Below are 23045 nucleotides of genomic sequence, written 5' to 3'. Positions count from 1 at the left end.
TAGAAGGTTCGGACTCGAAGTGAAGCCATAACGTCGACAAACGACCTGTTGCAAAGACTACAAGGATGGGATTTTGTAAAGAAATCCTTGGAAGCAGTATATTACAATCAAACATTTCTTGACAAAATAAATCTATAGGGTCGAAGCCCTTGGGGTTGGTGCTTCAAAATTGGAAGGATTGGTGTCCTTGGAGTTGGTGATCCTAAATTCAAGGTTGGTGCCTTGGTAAGATAGGGTCAGAGCCCTAGAGGTTGGAGACTCATCAAAGTCCAAGATGGTGCCTGGCAAAACTCATCAGATATTGAATTCAATCTTTTTCTATATTTAATAAAATCATTTCTTTGATTAAAATTGTAAAGAATCTAAACTGGTAATAATAACAATTGAAAAGATATACTGATTCACCCCCCTCTCAGTGTTTCCAACAACAAGAACACAGATCTAACATCCATCTGATGGACTTCCCATTTGAAAGACGCAACAAGGGAATGAACAAGGCAGATAGAATTTATTTTGGCAACAAGGGAGAAGGTTTCAGTATAGTCAATGCCTTCAACTTGTGAAAAACCCTTAGCAACAAGATGAGTTTTATGTTTATCAACTTTTCCATCTGGTCCAAATTTGGTCCTGTAAACCAATTTGCATATCACAAGTTTTCGTCCCTTTGGAAGAGGAACAAGGTCCCATGTATCATTTGCCAATAGTGAACAATATTCTTCATTCATAGTTGCGTCCCAATCTGGATGGCCTGAAGCTTCTGCAAAGGTGTCAGGATCATAATTCACTGAAGCTTGAGCTAGTAAAGAAGAGGCTCTATCGAATCGAGAACGTGTATGATGCTGATTTGTAGGATCACTTGCAAGAGCACCTGCTGCATCCTGAGTAGCGCGGACCCATTTTGGAATCTAAGGAGCTGAAGGAGGATCACGAGAAGGTGGGGTAGGATTGTCATCCTCACTGTCATCATTTGAAGAAGGAATATTTTCAAAAGTAGAAGGGATAGAGAGAGGTGGCACATCCATCGAACTAGGCTCGTAGGTCGATATATTTTCAACAAACTTTACATCTTTTCTAATGATAACATTTTTGGATTTAGGTTGAAGAAGTTTATATCCTTTGACATCATCAGAATATCCAACAAAAATACATTTTTCACTCTTAGGTTCTAAGGCTTTATGTTTCTTATCTAGAATATGGGCCCATTCTTCACTTCCAAAAACACGAAAGTGACTTACATCTAGTTTAATTGAGCTCCATGCTTCTTCTGAAGTGACATTCTTTAAAACCTTAGTAAGAGTGTGATTTACTATTTAATTTGCGCAGTTAATTGCTTTTGCCCAAAAATTAAGACTAAGTCCTTTAGATTGAAGCATACAATTAGCCATTTCCTTTAAGGTGTGATTCTTCCTTTCAAATACTCCATTTTGCTATGTAGTATATGGAACAGTATGTTGCAATTGAATTCCATGCTTAGTGCAAAAGTTGATGAATTTTTTGTTAACATTATTCTCCACCATTATCAGATCGTAGCTTAAGAATTTGATGTCCAGATTATTTTTCAACAAAGGCCTTAAAGGCCAAGAACATGTTAAAGACTTCACTCTTGAGTTTTAAGAAGTATACCTAAGCGCGGCTGGAGAAATCATCAATAAAAGTTAAGAAATACTTATATTCAGAGAATGAAACGATTGGAAGTGGACCACATAAATCACTATGCACAAGCTGTAAAGGGGTTGAGGCGTGCCAAGAGGCACGTTTTTCAAAACTATCCCAATGATCTTTTCCGAGTACACATCCGAAACAAACACCATCTCTGTAAGATACCATAGGAAGACCTGTCACCATATTTTCTTTACAAAGTTTTTGAAGGGAGCGATAGTTTAAGTGACCAAATCGCTCATACCAAAGTTTGTTCACTTCATCATTATGAGCGACAAATACCGAGGGAAGAGTTGATGACCCAAAGTTGTTAAACTTATACAACCTTGTAGAATCATCAACAATGCCAATAGCTAAAATCTGTCTAGCATCTCTTAGGTCTTTAATTACAACATCATGAGGTGAAAATTCAACGGTTTTACCTTCACCTGAATGAATTATCTGATATACAGATAGAAGGTTGCATGATAAGGTAGGAACACATAATACATCATTAAATTGACCATTGTCTAGATGAATAGTTCTAGTCCCTACAACACTAAGAGATCTATCATCACCAACATATATATTTTTGGTGTTACAATCATTTAAAGAAGAAAACATGGCTTTGTTTTTGGCCATGTGATAAGAAGCTCCAGAATCAATGAGCCACTCATGAGAATGAGAAGAAGAAGATACATTTAGTGCATAACCAGACCGAGATGCTTGACAACCACATGCAGAAAGTTTTATTCCTAAAGGTGAAGTTCAAGTTGAAGAGTGCTCCAAATGGATGTTATGCTTCTTCATTGCTACTTCCAAGGCTTCCATCTTCTTAAAGAATTTGGATTCTAAGTGGCCATCACGATTACAAAAGTTGTAATGCCTATCAGTCTTCTTCCCTTTGTTTTTAGTTGCCTTATCATTTTGTTGAGTTGATTTTAAATTGTGAGACTGAAATTTCTTAGGACCCTTGTTTGGTTTAGGACCATTCTTTTTAGGATGCATCTTCTTAGGATTCTTTGAACTTGGTTGGTGTTGGGCTGCTAAGGCTTTCTTAGAAGAGTTTTCAGTATTAAGATGACCAAGATGTAAGAGTTTTTCTTTCTCTCTTATTAAAGAATCACAAAAAGCATTGAAAGATGGGGACTTGTAGTCTTGTCCTTCAGAAATAAAGGCTTCTTTTGTGGAATGGATGGTGGAAACAAACACATAGTAGGTTGGTCCTAACTTAGTAAGAATAGAATAGATAAGGCTACCATCTTCTTTATTAACCTTAATACCTTCCAAGAGAAGTCTAAGGGTCTTGAACTTGGACAAAAATGAAGAATTTCAACCCCCACTACAGTATCAGTTTTCCTTATCACTCCATGCATTTAGTTTTAAATCCAAGCATGATAAAAATTTCTAAAATCTGGAAATGACAATATTTTCTGAAAACACAAATTTAGAGATTTCACAATTGCTAAAATTGCAGAAATAAAGTACAACAAAATTATGACGGCGACATAGAAAATAACACAGTGATTTTTGGTCAATGTGACCCTGGAAAATCCCCCTACAACTCTTGGGGAAAACCAATTTGAGAGCTCTTCTTTATTTCTGAAAATGCTTTTACAGAGAAACTGAAATACATAGTAAAAATTCCAGCAACCACAAATTACAACTTATCTCAATTTCTGTGCTTGAACTCCACCTCGAAAATCATGCCAATCAACAAATAGCCAAAATAGAAATTTTTACAGTAATAAAACAACATTAAATGTTGTACGGCTTGCCTCGAAAAATGTGCCCAAAACTTGTTGTATGCATTGTACGAACAATATAGATTTCAATAGTACGTCTGCCTCGAAATTCGTGCCCAAATATGCCTCAAAATTTGTGCTCTTGTTGCTGTCCCTCTTCCTTGATTTCTGTGCCTTTCTCCTGCTGTACAGTTTTGCCTTGGGATGCGTGCTAATAAATGTTGTTGTCCAGATTTGCTAAAATGTCTTTTTGTTGCTCTCTTTCACTTCCTCATTGCTCATAAATATTCTCCTTGCTCTCTCTTCTCTTTCTCTCAAATGCTCATGAAATAATGAATTGACATTTTCCTCTTCTCTTCTCCTTTTATTCTCTAAAGGACCTTTTGGGTTACCTTAAGATCTAATGGTTGAGATTCATTTAGATCTAGGGATGAGAATAAATGCGCATTTAATTCTCACTTTCTATTTTTTAATTCACCCACTTAAATAAAGGCCCACTTAGCCTTTTGTTTCCATAGTTACTTTTTCACTTTCTAATCCTTCATTGACTTTAATAAAGTCACCTTTAAATTAGAATGTAACTTTACCACTTATAAAGTCACTTTTAAATTAGAATGTAACTTTACCACTTATAAAGTCACTTTTAAATTAAATTGACTTTACCAGCTATAAAGTCACTTTAGAAGAAAAGTAAAAAATAAATTTGGACACTTTTCCCTAGGCCAAAGATCAAAGCCTTAGGGAACTACTTGTCCTCTGGTACCCAAATTTTAACGCTCCCTCTTAACAAGGAAAATGTTCCTCACCACTCCCATCTTGTCTCTGAAGTAGACATGCTTGCCCCGTGGTAAGGCTTTGGTGAAAATGTAGTCAAGCTTGACAACTCCCTTTTGGACATAGTCTCTAATGAAGTGATACTTGATCTCAATATGCTTTGACCTGTCATGAAAAACTGGATTCTCTGTGAGTTTATGCAACTCTGATTATCACAGTAAATTACTGAAGGTCTCAATGTTTGACCAAATAGACCAAACATCTTGCGAAGCCATATGGCCTCACAACTAGCCAAACTAGCAGCCATATACTCTGCCTCCGCTGAGCTCAATGCAATTGACTGTTGTCTCTGGCTGATCCACGACACAATTGTCGAACCCAACCCAAAACAGCACTCGGAAGCACTCTTCCTATCTGAAGCACAACCTGCCCAATCTGAATTCGTGTACCCTGCCAGTCTCACTCCATCACCCTGTCTATAATCCAAACCAAAATCCACAATCCCCTGCAAGTAACGAAGAATGTGTTTTGTAGCCACCCAGTGCACTTTCCTAGGTTCACACATGAACTAACTCATAGTGTTAACTGCAAAACATATATCTGGTCAAGTGTTGACCAAATACATCAAACAATCAATCAGCTATCTGTATAGAGTAGGATCCACCTACTCGGAATCAGAAGCGTGAAGCTTCTTCCAGTTAGTAATCATAGGTGTAGACATGGGTTTGCAGTCCTCCATGTGAAATCTGCTAAGAATATCCACAATGTATTTCCTTTGTCCCAGGAAGAAATGCCCCTCCTCCTGCCACACCTCCAATCCCAGAAAATAATGCATCAAGCCGATATCCTTCATCTCAAACTTTGAAGCAAGATCTCTCTTGCAGCGTTCAAATGAGTCTCTCTACACCAATGATGATCAAGTCATCAACATACAACACCAGAAATGAGAGGCTCCTCACCCACCACAATGAAGTATAGGTTCAAATCAACTTCACTCTTTGTGAAACCCAACTGCTGCAAGTATGTATCAATCCTCGAGGTATCAAGCTCTGGGAGCTTGCTTCAGGCCATAGAGTGCCTTTTTCAATCTGCATACATGGGACTCCTTCCCATGCAGCTCAAAGCCCTGCGACTACTCAATATAAACCTCCTCCTGAATGAAGCCATTGAGAAATGTTGTCTTCACATCCATCTGGTGGATCTTCCAACTCATCTCTGCTGCAATCGATATAATGGCGTGAATAGATGTATACCGAGCTACGGGAGCGAAGGTCTCCTCATAGTCAACTCCCTCTCCCTGTGAGAATCCTCTTGCCACGAATTGAGCCTTGTACTTCTCGAAGCTGCCATCTGCATCATGCTTTATCTTGTAGAGCCATCTGGAAGTAACAATTGATTTACCTTCAGGCCTCGACACTACCTCCCAAACATCGTTCTTCATAATCGGAGAATACTCCTCCATCGTGGCCTCTCTCCAGACCTGCTAGCAGGCTGCCTCCTCATAACTAGAAGGCTCAGAGTCAACAATGCTTGTTACCAATGCCATGTAACTACAAAACCGCTCAGGTGTTTTACTCTCTCTAAGGTGTCTCTTTGGCCCAACAATTGATGTGGCCTCGTGCAAGGTATCTTCAAGTCTCTTGGGCTTCCTCTTCCTTGAGCATACTTCTCCCACCAGAGTGAAAGAATCCTCGTCATCATCAGAAGCATGAACTCCTAAAGGCCTGCCAACTGACCTCATTCCTGAATCTGTGCCTGTAGATGCTAAAGTATCGTGCGAACTGTCCATTAGTGGACTACCCTATGAACTGCTTTGTGGACTGCCTTGCATGCTGCCCGAAGAACCACGTACTTGAAAGCCACTGCTCACTGATGGACATGACACTGTAATCGATCTACTTGCTGATCCCTGACCACTGGATCCCTGTGACTGACTCAGCTGCTCCTAAGGGTCTGGTGACTCTGGATACTCCAACTGTTGTGACCTCCTCAAAGCTCTCTCCTCCTCGAACTTCACATCTCGCTTAACAACCACTTTCCTCTGTGCAGGAATATAAATCTGATAAGCTTTCGAGGTCTCACTGTAACCCACAAAGATGCCCTTGTCTGCAGTGGGCTTTAGCTTGGTCCTATTCTCCTTGGGGTCCGGAGTCACATTCCCCAAGGCACGATGTGGACTCTTGTTTTGCAAGTACACAATAGTGTTGCAGGCCTTTGCCCACAAAAATAAAGGTAACCCTGATCATGAAGCATGGATTTGGCAGCCCCTGCAATGGATCTGTTCTTCCTATTTGCAACCCCATTCTGTTGGGGGTAGTAAGGAACTGTGAACTCCCTCCTGATGCCCATTTCAACACAAAAATCAACAAACTCACCAAGGGTATACTTCTCTCCATTGTCCGACCTGAGGACCTTGATCTTCCTACTTGTTTGGGTGTCCACAAGAGCTTTGAACTCTTGAAACCGCTTGAAGACCTCACTCTTGGTCTTCAAGAAATAAATCCAGGTCTTCCTAGAGTGGTCATCAATGAATAAAACATAGTACTCATAGCCACTCAAGGATACATGAGACATCCGACCATTCACATTAGTATGAATCAAGTCAAGGATCCCGGTCGCTCTGTTGTCACTGCTGGGAAAAGGGGATCTGGCAAACTTCCCCATAACACATCCTCTGCATACATCAAGGTGATTAGTACAGAAATCTGGCACACTAGTGGTGATCTCCCGCAATGAACTCAAGGCCCCATTATACATGTGCCCCATCCTGCAGTGTCGAATCTCACACAACTCTGAACTGCTAGATTAGTTGTCGGTCCGGTCTCGGGTGCTGCTACTCATTGCCATCAGGGGCTGGAATGAGAACTTGTACACCTTGGCATGGTGCACACCAATCTCTCTAGCTGAAGAAGCTGGAGTTCCCCTAGGATATATAAACACTTGCCCTCTCCTGAACAACACATCATAGTATCATACCCTCTATCCTCAAGTGCTGAGACGGATATTAGGTTCTTCTTCATTCCAGGCACATATAGAACATCTGACACTTTCAAGGGAGGTTTGGGTCCCCTATCAAATGTCAATGTCCCCACACCGACTGCTCTAACAATGCTGTCATCACCAAGTACTACCTCCATATCAGTATCACCCTCTAAAAGCTCTGAGAAGTACTCTCTGACTCCTGTCATGTGGCGGGAAGCGCCACTGTCAACATACCAAATGCTAGAAGATGCTTTGCTAGTAGCGGGGAATGCAAACTCCCTCTGAATCTGTATGACAGGTGATCCTGCACTAGTGGCCTCACAAGCTATGAACCCAAACTCTCGATCAAAGCTCTCTATCTCTACAAAAGCTGCCATGGGTTTGTTTTTCCCTTTCTTGTTCTTCTTCTCCTGACACACAACAACATAGTGTCCCAACTTTTGACAATTCCAACATTTGACTTTGGAATAGTCCTCCTTGTTTTGCTACTTGTTTTACCTTTGCCTTTGCCTCCACTGTTGGAAGCTTGCTTCTTTGCTCTGCCCTTCTTGCCTCTTGCTAACAATGCTACATTGTCATCCTCCTCCACATGTTTAGCTGCCCCAAGATGGTTATTTCTGATCTCATTCTGAATGCAATCATCCCACAACCTCTCCCAATCGGGAAGGTTTTCCCATGCAACAATGCCATCCACAAAATTCTCCCAATTCTTGGGAAGACCATTCAAAACAATCCTCACCAACTCAATGGGTGCAATGATCTTACCTACAGCTGCCAACTCATCTCTCTCTGAAGTGATCTTTGTGAGTTATGCCGTAGCACTATCAGTCTTAGGCATTTTAATGGCCTTCAGTTTCTCCTTTAGGACTATTTTTTTGTTTTCATTTGAACTTTGGTAAAAACTGGTCAAGACTGTCCACATCTCATGTGCATATGTCATTCCTTCTCACATGAGGAATGACATGGTCTTTGATTCCTTCCAGAATCAATGTTTTGCCTTAACATTCTTTTTGTTAAACAGTGCCAACTGTACAGGGTCAACAGGTACTACTATTGGGTTCTGTGTGGTATTTACCATAATGCCCTAGACTTTTGATTCCTCAAAGATGCTTTGGATTCTCTCCTTCCATGCACTGTAGTTGTTTTGCCCATCCAACCTGTCTTCAACTCTCAAACCCAAATACATGTTTCACTGTCCTACCAAACTGAATTTTCAAATCAGCTTGCTGTAATTTTCACTTTGCTTTCCCAAACTGCACTTTTCAGCCAAACAAGCTCTGATACCATGAAAAATTTCAACCCCCACTCCAGCTATCAGTTTTCTTTATCACCCTATGCATTTAGTTTTAAACTTTTAAATCCAAGCATGATAAAAAATTCTAAAATCTGGAAATGACAATATTTTTTGAAAACACAAATTTAGAGATTTCACAACTGCTGAAATTGCAAAAATAAAACGCAACAAAATTATGACAGCCATACATAGAAAATAACACAGTGATTTTTGGTCAATGTGACCCTGGAAAAACCCCCTACAACTCTTGGGGAAAACCAGTTTGAGAGCTTTCCTTTATCTTTGAAAATGCTTTTACAGAGAAATTGAAATACACAGTGAAAATTCCAGCAACCACAAATTACAACTTATCTTGATTTCCGTGTTTGAACTCCACCTCGAAAATCATGCCAATCAGGAAACAACCAAAACAAATTTTTTTACAACAACAACATTAAATGTTGTACAGCCTACCTCGAAAAATGTGCCCAGAAGTTGCTGTACGGACTATATGGGCCGTATGTATTTCATCAGTACGATTTCTTTGAAATTCGTGCCCTTGCTGCTGTCCTTCTTCCTCGATTTTTGTGCCTTTCTCCTGCTGTACGGTTTTGCCTTGGGATGTGTGCTAATAAATGTTGCTGTCCAAATTTGCTGAAATGTCTTCTTGCTGCTCTCCTTCACTTCCTCACTGCTCATAAATTTTCTCCTTGCTCTCTTTTCTCTTTCTCTTAAATGTTCATGAAATAATGAATTGATCTTTTCCTCTTCTCTTTTCCCTTTTATTCTCTAAATGACCTTTTGGGTTACCCTAAGGTCTAATGGTTGAGATTCATTTAGATCTAGGGATGAGAATAAATGAGCATTTAATTCTCACTTTCTATTTTTTAACTCACCCACTTAAATAAAGACCCACTTAGCCTTTTATTTCCATAGTCACTTTTTCACTTTCTAATTTTTAATTGACTCTAATAATGTCACCTTTAAATTAGAATGTAACTTACCACTTATAAAGTCACTTTTAAGTTAGAATGTAACTTTACCACTTATAAAGTCACTTTTAAATTAAATTGACTTTACCACTTATAAAGTCACTTTAGGAGAAAAGAAAAAAATAAATTTGGACACTTTTCCCTAGGCCAAAGATCAAAGCCTTAGGGAACCACTTGTTCTCTGATACCCAAATTTTAACAAAAAAATATTCAATGGAAGAAAAATTATTGGGGTCCAACGTAAGCAACTCATTCTCGAGTTAATGGGCTCTAATTTCATTTTTAATTACAAAAACTTTATTGATTTGTTTCATTGCATCATTGAGGGTATCAATTTATGCGATATAGAATCTAAGGTCTAGAGAAATAGACATCTCTATCAACCAACGTGCTTGATCTTGCTTATTTTCCCATTTTGCTTGCTTATCTTCATCTTTAGGTTTAAACTCTTGGCATGAGACTATTCTATAAAGACCTTTACTTCTAAGTAAATCCACAATGTAGGATAGCCATTGGAAGTAGTTGGTGTTGTCAAGATTAACTAGGCATAGACTTTCCATTTTAAAATAAACTGAAGCTGTAGATGCTGAAACTAAGTGTTCCAATGGAAAGATCTCGAAAAATTAGGCCGTTTAAAAAAAACGGCTCTAAAAACAGCTTTTGGATGAAGAAGTTATGGCTTTTTGAAGAAAAGTCATTGAAGATGCCGACGAACTACGTGAATGTTGGGAAGTGAATGATAATGTTATATTTAAAAAAAATTCCCCCCCTTTCCCAAACTTAATATAATTAGCTCACTTTTAAAAAGAACTTGATGTGACCCACTTTTATAAATAAGTGAAAGTCACTTTTACAATGGTACTTTATGAACTATCCACTAAATTGTAACTTAAATAAAAGATAAAGTGACTTTATAGTTATAAGTGACTCACTTTTTATAATGGGTGAGAACACTTTTACGTAAAGTAACTTTAAAACATAAGTTACATATGCTTTTTGAAAAAGTAACTCAACAAAAAGAAAGACTTGAACCCAAGACCTTTATTCTCATAAAGTAACTTTGGACCAAGTGAGCTAGTTTAAAAGGTTAGTAATTTTTGGAAAAGAGGAAGGGTTTTTTTTTTGCTTACTGAAGCTTTGGAGTGCGTGCTTACTTGAAAACCCCTTTTTGCCTACAAAACAAAATAAACCACATAAACCAAAACGAAAACGCAAAAATAATCCAAGCCTTACGACTTACAGTTAGATTTGGCCAGAAACTGTATATTTTCCTCAATGTTTCTGGTTTTCAGAGATCACATTAAGACGCAACAAAAAAGAGCATACGCATGAGAAAAATCATTTCTTTCTGTTTCTGGTTTGCCCAAATCGCACAGAGTCACGGGGCAAAGAGCATGCACAGAAATGAAAGGTATATATCTAGTAATAAAAAAATTAGAGATAAATAACTATAACTGCAAATAAAGACTATATACCTCCAAATCTTAAAAATGACATAGCTAGGGCTACCGGAAACCTTTTCGCGTGAAATAAAAGGGGTTTCTCACTGGAATAGATGCTCCTAACACAATAGAGCAGTCCTCTCGGCTTGAAAGCGGTCAGAAATAGTAGATCTAGGAAATGACAATGGGATGCAGTTGTACCGGCTTCCAATTTGACTCACCAACGGATGCGGCCCTCGAATAGCTCTGATACCATGTAGGAATTTACAAGGTAAATTCCTTAGATAGAACACGAAAGGACACTGCTCACAAACAGATAACAGATCAGTACACCAGTATTCTTGACATGGTTAAAACCCTCAAAGAAAGAAATAATCCATAGCTTAAGCCAACGTGGCCACTTCAGGAAATTTATTAATGTAAAAGAAATAAAATTTACATAAGCTTCTCTCATGAATGGTCATCTAACAAATGACCCTCCATGCTCTTTAAATAGAGATCATGGACCAATCGAGTGTTAAGCCACGGATCAAGTGTTGGTAATACTGAGGAGAGAATGAACCATCAGATCACTTCATGTCTAGAACATATCGTGACCGTCGGATTGTAAGTTACAAAACGTACATACTAAGAAACACACTTTACCTAACTATACACTAAACCAAGTTGTACTTAATTATTTCCTATGTGTCGGAATATCCTAACAACTCCAAGAGAAGATGTAATGTGAAGTGTAATAGTCAAAAGATAATCCACAAAATGAGTCCATCCTCTTTTTATATTTTCTCCTCATGTCTCTAAACTCCCTTTTTTTTAATATTATTTTATTGGTGGGGGCCATTTTCCACTAAGTTACTTTTGCCACCATTTAATAAAATAATTTTCCATTCTCCAATAAAATATTACTAACCACCTTTATCCAATAATATTTGCCCCTTTTTAGTTAATATTACTAAAAGTGGGCAAAATTCCTTAGTGACTCCCATGCTCACAAAATTGGGGATAGTACACTCAGGTATCAAAAACACTTTATATGAGAGATAAAGAAGATCACTAATGAGTTTATACAAATGAGAGCTTTGACTGTATATATATACACAACTCAAGTGAGGCAACCCTTCAAGAAGGGGTTACGAGCCCAGAAAATAAGGGTACACACCCCAAGAGGGTTATTGAGCCTACATATCAAGTTTGACTATGTCAGCGTTATGCTTACCTAGTAATACAATAACGGCATAAAGAATATGGCCTTAGCCATAATTACAAGTACATAATGATACATATGAATCTGCTGATCATTTCTAATTTTTTCCCAAAGGAAAGCATCATAGTGAAACCCAATGGTTGCTTCCCCACATTTATGGATGGCATCCCTAGTAAATGCATCACCATATCTAGTGTGCCTCACTTAAGGGGGTTCAAACCATAGTTTTAAAAACCGTTCCGGTCTGACCGGTTACCGGCCTAACCGGCCGGTTGGGAGGCTCACCGGTCAGAACCGGTGAAAAAACCCGGTTAGAAGCCTCATTTGCCCATAAAATAGACCTAACCGGTAAAAACTGGTCGGTTTAGGTCAAAACCGGCCGGTTTATTGCTAACCGGCCGGTTTTGTCCTAAACCGGCCGGTTTATGGACAAGTCAATCAAGATAGTCAATGCTGGTCAGAAATGTGGGGCCAACTTGTCTTCTACGAGGCTGACTTGGCCAAAGTCATAAATATTAAGTTTCTCCATTAATTTGCTAACGAAATTCTGACCGAAGCTGCCAATCTTCAACAAGATTGACAGTTCTATGATCTGACTGATCATATTCTTGTGAAATCAACCTCTTGATACATGTCTTTTATTCCAAGCCTTGAAATTTTTTAAGAATGATGCCAAAGCAAAATCTTTAATATTGATTAAGGTCACTATGGGTAAATCAAGCCATGATGCATACCTTTCATTTGCAGACTTATAATTTTGTTAGACTCATTTATGGCTGTGAGTTATGAGATGCTGAGCTACCCATCATTGTAATGTCTTTTGCATGGAGATCTTAGAGTCCTTCAAACTATGAAATGATTTGTATTTCAAAAAAGCACAAAATAAATCTCAAAGAGAAATGAGGTACTTGACAGTGCAATTCAAAATCTGTTTGTAAACTTCACGACGGGCCTTCTTTAATATGTTTTGGACTTTGATTTCTGGCTTTGTTTCAATGATCTTTTTGTAGGTCTGCATTCTCATGACTAATTCATTACTTCTTTCCTGTATAATAAATTCTTGTCATGCATCTTCGCTTTGTGATTGAACCTTTTATTCCACAGGTTGCTGGCGTCAGTCCATCAACAAGGTGTCATCAATATGTTTTAAATATCTTGATCAAGTTCTGCTAGAAAATATCTGCAACAAGGCCTAGATTAGGCCCTTTTAGGAGAGTTCAGATTACACAACAATATTACAGAGATCTGGCTTTGAACTTCTTTCACGACTCAGTCTCAAACACATAGGTAACTCAGACCTTACTCTGACTTGTGCTGAGGCATCCTCAGACTCTGAACCAGATGATGTCTATGTAGCTCCTGATGATGATCCTGTGTCTAGTAGTGGTGATGGACTTGATGATTGATCATGTGTACACTGTAGACTTGTAGTAGGCCAATGGCCTCATAGCTTGCAGCATTGTTTTTGGACTTTATAGGCCATTTAGAGCCTCATTTCTTATGTATTTTGCTATTTTGTCGATGATATGTATTGCACTCGGTGCCATTTTGATATATTCACCTTTGCATGGTATATAAATGAGCAAACTTTGCATATTTTGTCTCTATTGGCTTGGAATCATGGTTTTACATCTTAAAAATAGTTTTGTTTCATTAAAAATTAATTATTTAATGTATTTTTTAAAAACCGGTTCGTTTAGACCAAACCAGTCCCGGTTAGACCGGTTCCGGTCGGTAAACCGGTTAGCTAGGTGGACCGGTTCGGTCACCGGTTCCGGTTTTAAAAACACTGGTTCAAACTAGGCACCTACTGGCATGGAACTAGCCAAATGACCAGTGACATTGGCAATAAATGGTTGAGCTAACCCCTTGGCTTATAAGACATTGTTTCTATGCAAATAATTCATGATTATTGATAAATCATATTGGTATATAGTTTGTTTCTGTCTTTCATCTCTCTCCTTTCATAATTATTTAACAGCATTTGCAAGAGAGTGAGTTTGCAGTAGAAAGGTTCAATTTATAAAATGATATATCATATATATGCTGGATCCTTCAAGAATGTTGATAAGTCTCACTTGGGAGACAATTGTTATTCTGTTTATACCTATATTTTGTGCTGCCACGCTATTGTGGGTGTTTATGCACAGCTTTTAGTTTTAGTCCCCAGGTTCAAAAATTTATATTGAGATTTGAAAGGAACATGCATAGTTTTGGGTCTTTACCATCAGTTCTTGGGCTGTTTTGTTGACTGTTATTTGATGTATATGGAGGAAAACATCTAGTCACATTTTGGCATTCAGTAGATTGATTCATCTCGTTAGCACTAGATCTGTGTGTCTCATGCCTTAATAATTCTCCTGTGTGGCATGTTGTTTAGGTATCTGCTGATATCGTAGATCTAAAAATACCTCCACAATTCATTTTGGCATTGGATATTACAATATGTATACGTACTTTAACTGAAGAATGGTTTGATTCATTTTTGGCATGTTGCTTATGTTTATGTATTCACTCTTGCAGATGCAGAATACCTCAATAATACATAATTTTATTGGTCCAACATTTCAACGCCACTATGTCTCAAAGTTGCCTGCAAAGAGGTTTGAATGTTTGCCTTACATCTTGTTATTTAGGAAGAGGATGACGTAGGTGGCATTTATCCACAATGGCTAACTTTCTGGGATCCATCTTCTCACACAAAACATGTGGGTCAAATTGGATTGAATGTCAATGATCTAGAGAGCTTTGTTTAGCATGCTTTATTTTTCTTTTTGGTTTCAACTTTTGACTATTGAGAGTTTAAGACATTATAAAGTACTATTTAATTAAATTTCCATGTAAGATACCTTTTAATCTCCTCACAAATGTTCATAGCTTGCTTCGTTTCTTGTATGGCTTATGCAGCTTTGCCTTGTCAGCAGCACACATTCGCAGATTAAAGGTCTATTCTGAGCCTCCAGGTGATGCACACCTGTCAATGAGCAGCAGAGATTGCTTTGCTCCATAACTTAAGATTAGTGACAATAGAAATAAACATCATTTCATATCCAAAACTTGTAATTTCAATCTTATCTATAACTAGAATCATAGAATCATTTTCAATAGTAGCTATGATATAGTTATTACAATTCTAAGACATTTTAGCCGTTGGATCTCAGATGTTGCAGTTAGCAATAATCAAGCTTTGGGGCACTGGAAACAGCATGGGAATCTGCCAAGTAGTCGTTGGTTGCAATGTTGGATACACCGAGAGCTTCAAGCTCTAATGCAAGTATGTACTGACTTATCTTAATCTAATGGTATGAGGGTAAACCTATTTCAAAAACCAAGAGATTTTTATAAATAACATCCATAGTGAATATGGTTTGACTGAAATATCATGTTGTAAAATCCTCGGAGATTGCCAAAAGATCTATCTCAAAACAATTGCTTGGAGAGGTTCTGAAGGGTTTTAGTTCTCGAGTTCTTATTCATCCCAGGCACAATATGGAAAGGTGCAGACTCCATGTCTTTGAAGTTATCATGCTTTTTCCTCAAAAATGTCTCAAATTTCAGGAATGAGGCAACGTGGATTCTTGAGTTACACAATAGCTATTTACATGTGTCCAACAATGCAGCTACTGTTAAACAGACAGAGCATTGTTGCTGTAGCTGTGGGTTTGCAAGCAAAGATATTTCAACATGATTTGTGTGTTTCTGTTTTACAAATGCCTACAAATAGCAACAAGTGGAACTGAAAACTAGTTCAAACTTACAAACCACAACAATATTTCAGTCTTATATGATAATTGGATTGACCTAAGATAATAAGTTCTGAGGTAGATATAAGTCTATCATTTAAACTGGGATAGCTTTTATGAGTTGAGCTAGTAAATTATAACCTTCTGGTAAAGGGCCTATGAATAATGCGTTCAACATTAATGCTAGTTCTCCATAAAAAGAAAAAATCAAGGGGGAATCCCTTGTTCCTTTTATACCTAGAGTACAAAACGACATGCATATGATTTATCAATGTAGGCAATCTACAATGTCTCAATAGGCATACCTCACTTCTTTTTGGTTCATTTTAAGTTTCAACTGTATTTATTGTCATAGAGATTATGTTCCTTCTGAACAATCATTGATTTATGTGCAGGAAGAGGATGTGGACATTGTTATGCATCATGTCCTTGGAGTTTTAGAATCTTTCCAAAGAAGGTAATTATAAATGGATTTTTGTTCAAATTATCACAAGGTCTGTGATTGGTACTTTATTCCAGTTGGATGGAGAAAGATTTCTGTGGAGACAAAAGCAGTGAATGAAATAACTATCCAGTACATTACAATGTCTGACAAAGACAAAACATCAAGGATAATTAATAAGCATAGAGAAGCAATTGATTGTCTAACTAAAAAACAAGACGTCTCAACTTGAAATCTATGAAAATTCGCTTATAAGTCTAAACTCATTGACCACAGTTCATGAAAGAGGTTGGGGTAGAACAAGTCAACTAAAACATTGATGATTGATAATGAAACACTGCCAAAAATATCAGTAGCTTCAATCTCATGCACCCAACAAAATAGAAATGAAGATGTACTTCAAACAAAAATGACTCAAATTGACCCATTATAACAATCTTTTGTCTCCCAACAGCAGACTATGGGGGGTAGTCCCTACGAAATGAGATGAAGGAAAACAAGTTGGAAATCAACTTGTTTGGGAGATACGGATGAGTGGCCTAGCCAATTGGTTAAATTCGAGCAAGATTATTGATTAAATTAAATTTTAAAGTATGAAACTAGTGCCTTAATGGAGTCACAAATTCTTGCTCATAGTAAAATGGAACCAAATCATTGGATGGACACCCGCTGTTTAAGATGATTGGCTAACCTGAATGATATGGAAACCTATGATCTATGTGTGATGATGCAGAGGTCTTGGTTATTTTTAATTAAATGCCTAATCTAGATGTAACCTTCCTTTAACTATTTTGAAGTTGGGCTCCAAGGTAGGTTGTGGGAAGGAGGCCAATAGGAAGTAGACTAGGGCCTGATTAACGATACCTTTCGTTGTGCTCCTATCACCCGATGCCTTTGACGCTGCAGAGACTGACTCTAACGACTGCAAGGTTACCGTGTTAACCACCGAAGAGTTGTCGAGGCCCCTCAAGCTAAGTGAGAAGGGTTGCCCTATATCTCTATCAACCTAGCTTATGCTAGGAGGTACATTATTAATGCAATCTAAATCTAGTATGCTTTTGCAAGATATTATGGGTGAGATTATATTGAGTTAAGATTGTTTAAGTTACTTTAGTACTTATGTGAAATTTATTTTGATGCAAGAGTACTTAACAATGTTGTGATACATTCTTAAACAAGATGAGTGTTGAGAGATACAAGTGTAAATTTCAAGTAACCAACTTTATCCACCAGTGATTATTAACACAAGATATTATGACAATTAATAAGATCAATGTCAGGTTCTGAGTGTAGAGATGAGAAAATCCAATTTCAGATTTATAACAATTTATATCAGCAGTAAATATTCAGAAAATTCAGACTTAGTCAATGTTATAACAGCAGTGAGAAAACCACTTCAAAACATGAAATTTCCCTTAGACATAAAACACAAAAATCTTTAATGACTAGAGAATGTAAATTAACTTATTTAGCCCACTTTATAATGATGTATTCAGCGAAATTTCAGGTTTGATTATTAGTTTACAATAGTAAATAACCACAAATCAGCAAGCTAAAAATGCCAAAAGTAAATGGTCGATATACCAAAAAATAGTAAAAATACACTAGACTTCAAAAATTACGATTTTTAGGACTTTTAGGATGTGTGATTCAGAAATTTCAGAACTGATAAATTTATTACAGCAGTAAGTTAGTGACAGATCAGCAATCTAAAAATACTGAAGATGGTGCTCAAAATGTCTAAAAATAGTAATTTTTTACTGGACACTAAAAATTCTAATTTTTCGACCCTTATCAAGTGTATGCTTCAGAAATATTTCAGACTTGAATTTCATAGTTATGCAGTAAATTCCAGCAAGCTAAAATGTTAGATCTAGGTCAAATTAAATATGTCCTCGAAGAAAGTGAAGTCATTGAACATATCAATGAAAAGGTCTCCTCTGAATACATGGAAAGGGGTTCTTATGAAATGTCTCCTCATATAGCAGTATTGGAGACATCAAAGAGATGTATACGATAAGTTGGTAGAACTATTCTCTAAAGATGCGATAAGGAAGGTCACATCAGTTAGATCTGATCTACACAAATTGAAGGTATCAAAGGATAAAGGGTTATCTTCATAAGATCTCAATTGCAAGATCTAGGAGAGATAATCATCATTGTTCTAAATGCACTAACTGATGAACAAGGTAACAATGTCTATGAGGATAAGAAGGCTATCCCATTCAACAAATTATGGTTTCTATGCAAGATAAAAGAAGACAGGTTGATGGAAAAAAGTGTTGAAGGTTAAAATGAAAGGATTCAAACATTTGCAGGAAGGAAAGGGAAGTTTGGAAAATTTGGTCCTCATAGTCAATAATCAATGCTATAGGCATTACAGGAAAGATTGTCCTAAACTCAAGAAGGGCAATAACAAGAAAGATAGAGAAGAAGTCCATTTCACCGAAGAAGTGGAGAGAGTTGAAAGAAGGAAGTCCAAGGAAGAGGAAAATCATTAAAAGTAAGAGTTTGTGACATCACCTTAAGAAACATGAAGGATTTCTAATAGTCAACTATGAAGGATATAGCTCTTGGTGACCTCATTGAAAGATTAAAGGAAGAAGTCATCCAAGACAAGTCTCATCATACATTAGTCAAAAGGAAACATCTGTTGGATAAAGATATGCGAGATCCTCAATTCAATTCCAATTCCAATATGCGAGGAAACATCTGATGAAATCCTCATCGGAGGGTTCACCGATCTCGAAAGGAAGCAAGTGTTTCATCAGGAACTACAACTTGTGGAATTCATGGGATGATGGTATGATGACATAAGAGATAACACATATCAAAGGGTTGAAGATCTTTTCAATCAAGGAAGATACTGAAAGAAACCTAAGATGACCTAAAGGTAAATGAGGTATGTATGCTTACATTTGATTTTATAAAGTCATGTTTTATGGTTGCAGGTAACATGGATCACTGCTCGATCTTGAGAAGCATGATCAAAGGAAAGGATTCTCCTCTGATGAAAGGTTGCTGGAAGGCATGGATCACACTAGATGAAATCAACATAATATGTCCTCATATGAAGTATGAAATGGCTAACTACAATTGAGGAACTCTGATTGGAAGCTCTTGGGAATGAAATGTGTGAAGAAAGGAAGGGATCGTGAGATATGCAACCATGGTAAAGGCAATCAACATCCAAAAGACCAAGAAGATTTGACTAGGAAATTTCCCAGAAATATATGAAGACTCTAATGGAAGTCTGAAAAAGATGGAGACCCTTGACAATGGATATCATTGGGAGATATGTCAACATGTATGCATGATGCTGATGCGCATTGGAAGATGTCATGATGAAAGACCATCACAAAGTTAATTTTGATTTAATTGTTCATTTCTTTATTTTTGAACAAATAACTGGATGGGCTTATGCAAGACTGTTGAAGGAAGAATTGTGGATGTCTTCCCCAAGGACCATGTAGAAGGATGTAAGATCCTTCCAAAAGAAATGAAGAAGGCAACATGACATGAAGCAAAGCCAGATGAAGACTAATGGATCACTTTCTGATGAAAGGAATAATGACATGATTGACCCATGAATGAAAGTGATGGATGGTATGTGCCCTATGAAGAAGCTACGAAAGATGAAGACTCCTTGACAAAGAAATTCATGACATCGAAGGAAGGAACTCTTCAAGCAGCTGGTTGAGGAGCTGTTGTAGGTCCCTAATTAAGAGGGAGCCTGAAATTCCTAAGCCAAGAGGGAGCTTAGGTACATTCCTTCTGTAGGAATGAGTAAATTCCGTTAGTGGAATTGATATGTCGCCCCTAATTGAGAGGGAGAGATAGACACACCATTCTGGTCTTCACCTAGGAAGACAGAATGGAGGATTGGGTAATCATCTGGCAGCTGAGGCTCTTTGAGGATGAGATAGGGCATCCAAGATAAGAGTAGTTGTAGTGGACCAATATTCTTTGAGGACTAGCTACCCAAGATAAGAATAGTCCAAAGAAGGTCATACTCTATGAACACTTGGGTGGAGTATGTGCCTCAAGAGACAATGATTATGGTGTTTATAAATCATTGGTCTGCCAACATTATGCTCTGATCATGTGGATAGAGTTGTTAGTCAAGGCCTTGCTATGTGACAATGTTGGTTGATATGATGCTAGACAGATGGGTTACCAATCCGAATCTTCTTATGAGAAATTCTTCAGATTGAGAATGACCAAGTACCATTATGAATACCTCCCTAGTTAAGAGGGAGTGTTGTAAAATGTAACTAGGTTTGGTCTTCATAATGACATGTAATTATGATCTTTGTAAATGATGAAAAGAAGTAAATAAAATTATTTTTGTAATGCCTTGCTTCATGGGTTTCATGAGCAAGAGGTTTATTTTAGATGGCTCCCATTGAGAGCCTTAGGATTTGTCAAAGAGTCAATGTCATGTATAAAGATATGTCAAATGTATCCTAGTAAAATAGTCCTCCAAAGATGAGCACAGTCCTCCTCTTCCTATGTCGGTCTCAAGATAAATGAAGGAACTCATGTTGGCTCACATTATGGAGACACACTGGTTCATAAACTCATGTCATCTTATATATTCAGACATACCACTATATATAGCAACCTCAACCTATTCCACAGTCAGAATTCAAATATCTTTTCTCTAAGTTTTTCGGTGATAGAGACAAAACTTCGCATGGACAGTGGAAGAATATAATTTGCATATCTCTGTGATTTCAGATGGGTAATAGAAGAATGAAGTTTGGATGCATATCTCACTATTTCGGATGGGCAGTAAGGATCTCCATAGAGAAGACAGTTTAGATGTCTCTCTATTTCAGATGGGCAGTAACATATGAAATGACAGTTTGGGTTGACAAAGTGTTTAAGGGAAATAGGATTCCTCTAAAGCTCAGATCACAATGGCAGTAATCACAGTATAGATTCTACCTTGCAGTACCTTTGTCTCGGTGTTACATCAAGTGCAGTAAGGCATCATTAATGACATAACAGTTCATTGTTGGTAATACTATTATGATAAGGCATTATCTCTGTGATAAGGGCTTGTAAAGGAAACAATGTTGTCAAGGCAGTGATGAAGATCCGGTGGAAGAGGAGTGAAGAAGAAGATTGACAAGAGAAAATGTGTCTTGGTCTTGGTATTCGTCAATTGGAATCTCTATATGATCCGAATTGGATCCTAGAACACTTTGTAAGTTTTCATGAACTCTTTAAAATCATGCCAAAGTTTCAAAGTCTTATAAAGATCAAGCTTATCAGAGATATCCTCGAAACAGTTGCAATTTGTGAACAACGCGGAGCAACGAGGACCCTCAGTGAAGTGCGCAGACCGTTGGTCCATACATACCATTCTCATGTTCAATCCCACTAGCATAGATGAGGTATCTGTTCAGGCTACACATCTAGAGGCTAGAGGAAAGAATGTGAACCCTGAAGTTGGGGATCATCAAAACCCACTGCAAGCAAGAATAAGGAAAAAAGAAAACAGAAATGGAAAGAGAGGAAGACAAATACTGTACAAAAGACCAAATCTTCATGCACTCACTGCAAGAAGGATGGGCATGATGATGAACACTACTGGATTCTGCATCTGGAGCTGAGGCCCAAGAAGTACGATGGAAAAAAGAAGAAGAAGACTGCTGCAACTATTCACAAAGATTTGGGGTCAGACTCAGGAGATGAAACAACAATCACAGCCACAGGTATAAAAGGCAAAAATTCTGAAGCATCTACTAGTAATTTTGCACAATCTACTGAAAATGAAGAAAATGAGAGGAAAAGACATGAGCTTTTTGATTTTAGAGTTATTTCCAAGCATCAAAAGATTGATACTTTGTTTGATAGTGGCTCACAAGTAAATTTAATTTCTGAAGCAATTGTAAAGAAGCTGGAATTACTAACCACACCTCACAAGAAGCCATATCCATTAGGTTGGTTATGTGATAAAGCAAAGCTACAAGTGACTAGACAATGTAAACTTAGGTTTTCTTTTGGGTTAGCATTTGTAGATGAAGTTGAGTTAGATATTGTTCCCTTGGATATATGTGGAATTGTTTTAGGAAGTCCTTACTTGTATGATAGAAAGGCTATTTTCTATAGAGCAGAAAACAAGTATCAACTCGTTAAAGATGGAATTGAATATATTGTAAAAGCTCATAAACTCAAGAATAATTATACTCTCATAAACTTAGGGTAGATGAAAAGAATTGTAAATTCATGCAAACAATTTTTACTGATGGTTGTAAAGGATAAAACCTGATAAAACCAATGTATTTGAGGGCTGTAATGCTAAACAACAAGCTGATTTAGAAAAAGTTGTTTCAAAATATGATATACTATTTCAAGAACCAAAAGGTCTACCACCCAAAAAGGAAATAGTACATGATATTAATTTCCAGCAAGATGCTCCATTTCTTAACATCAGAATGTACAGGTTGTCCGCTTTAGAGAATGTAGAAATCAAGAAGCAGGTACAGGAGCTCCTGGAGAAAGGGTTCATAAGACCTAGCACATTGCCATGTGGATCTCCAATTGTCTTGGTGAGAAAGAAAGATGGCTCATGGAGAATGTGCATTGATTACCGAGCATTGAATAAGATAACGATAAAAAATCGTTATCCCCTTCCTCGCATAGATGATCTACTAGATCAATTGAAAGAAGCTGTTTATTTTTCCAAGTTGGACTTGCATAGTGACTACCATCAGGTCAGAGTTGCAGAGCAAGATGCATGGAAGACTGCTTTCAAAACAAAGCAGGCATTGTATGAGTAGTTGGTTATGCCTTTTGGCT

General features: G+C 37.6%; 1 protein-coding gene across 4 annotated transcripts in view; it reads left to right on the top strand.

Moving 5' to 3' along the window:
• Positions 1 to 23045, top strand: part of LOC149234007 (RING/U-box superfamily protein) — a 125415-nt gene that overhangs the window by 69497 nt on the left and 32873 nt on the right. For all 4 annotated transcript variants that reach the window (XM_089371707.1, XM_089371706.1, XM_089371705.1 and 1 more), the window contains 4 exons: positions 14574 to 14653; positions 14958 to 15013; positions 15212 to 15324; positions 16189 to 16250. In XM_089371707.1, coding sequence (XP_089227833.1) covers positions 14574 to 14653; positions 14958 to 15013; positions 15212 to 15324; positions 16189 to 16250 — 311 coding nt within the window. The remainder of the gene's footprint in view (positions 1 to 14573; positions 14654 to 14957; positions 15014 to 15211; positions 15325 to 16188; positions 16251 to 23045) is intronic.

Source organism: Pinus tabuliformis, chromosome 8, assembly GCF_031772625.1.
Source record: "Pinus tabuliformis cultivar Carrire ecotype Pingquan chromosome 8, CPIR1, whole genome shotgun sequence".
Lineage (NCBI taxonomy): Eukaryota > Viridiplantae > Streptophyta > Pinopsida > Pinales > Pinaceae > Pinus > Pinus tabuliformis.
The sequence above is the reverse complement of the archived record's forward strand: the minus strand, read 5'-3'. Positions and strand labels throughout refer to the sequence as shown.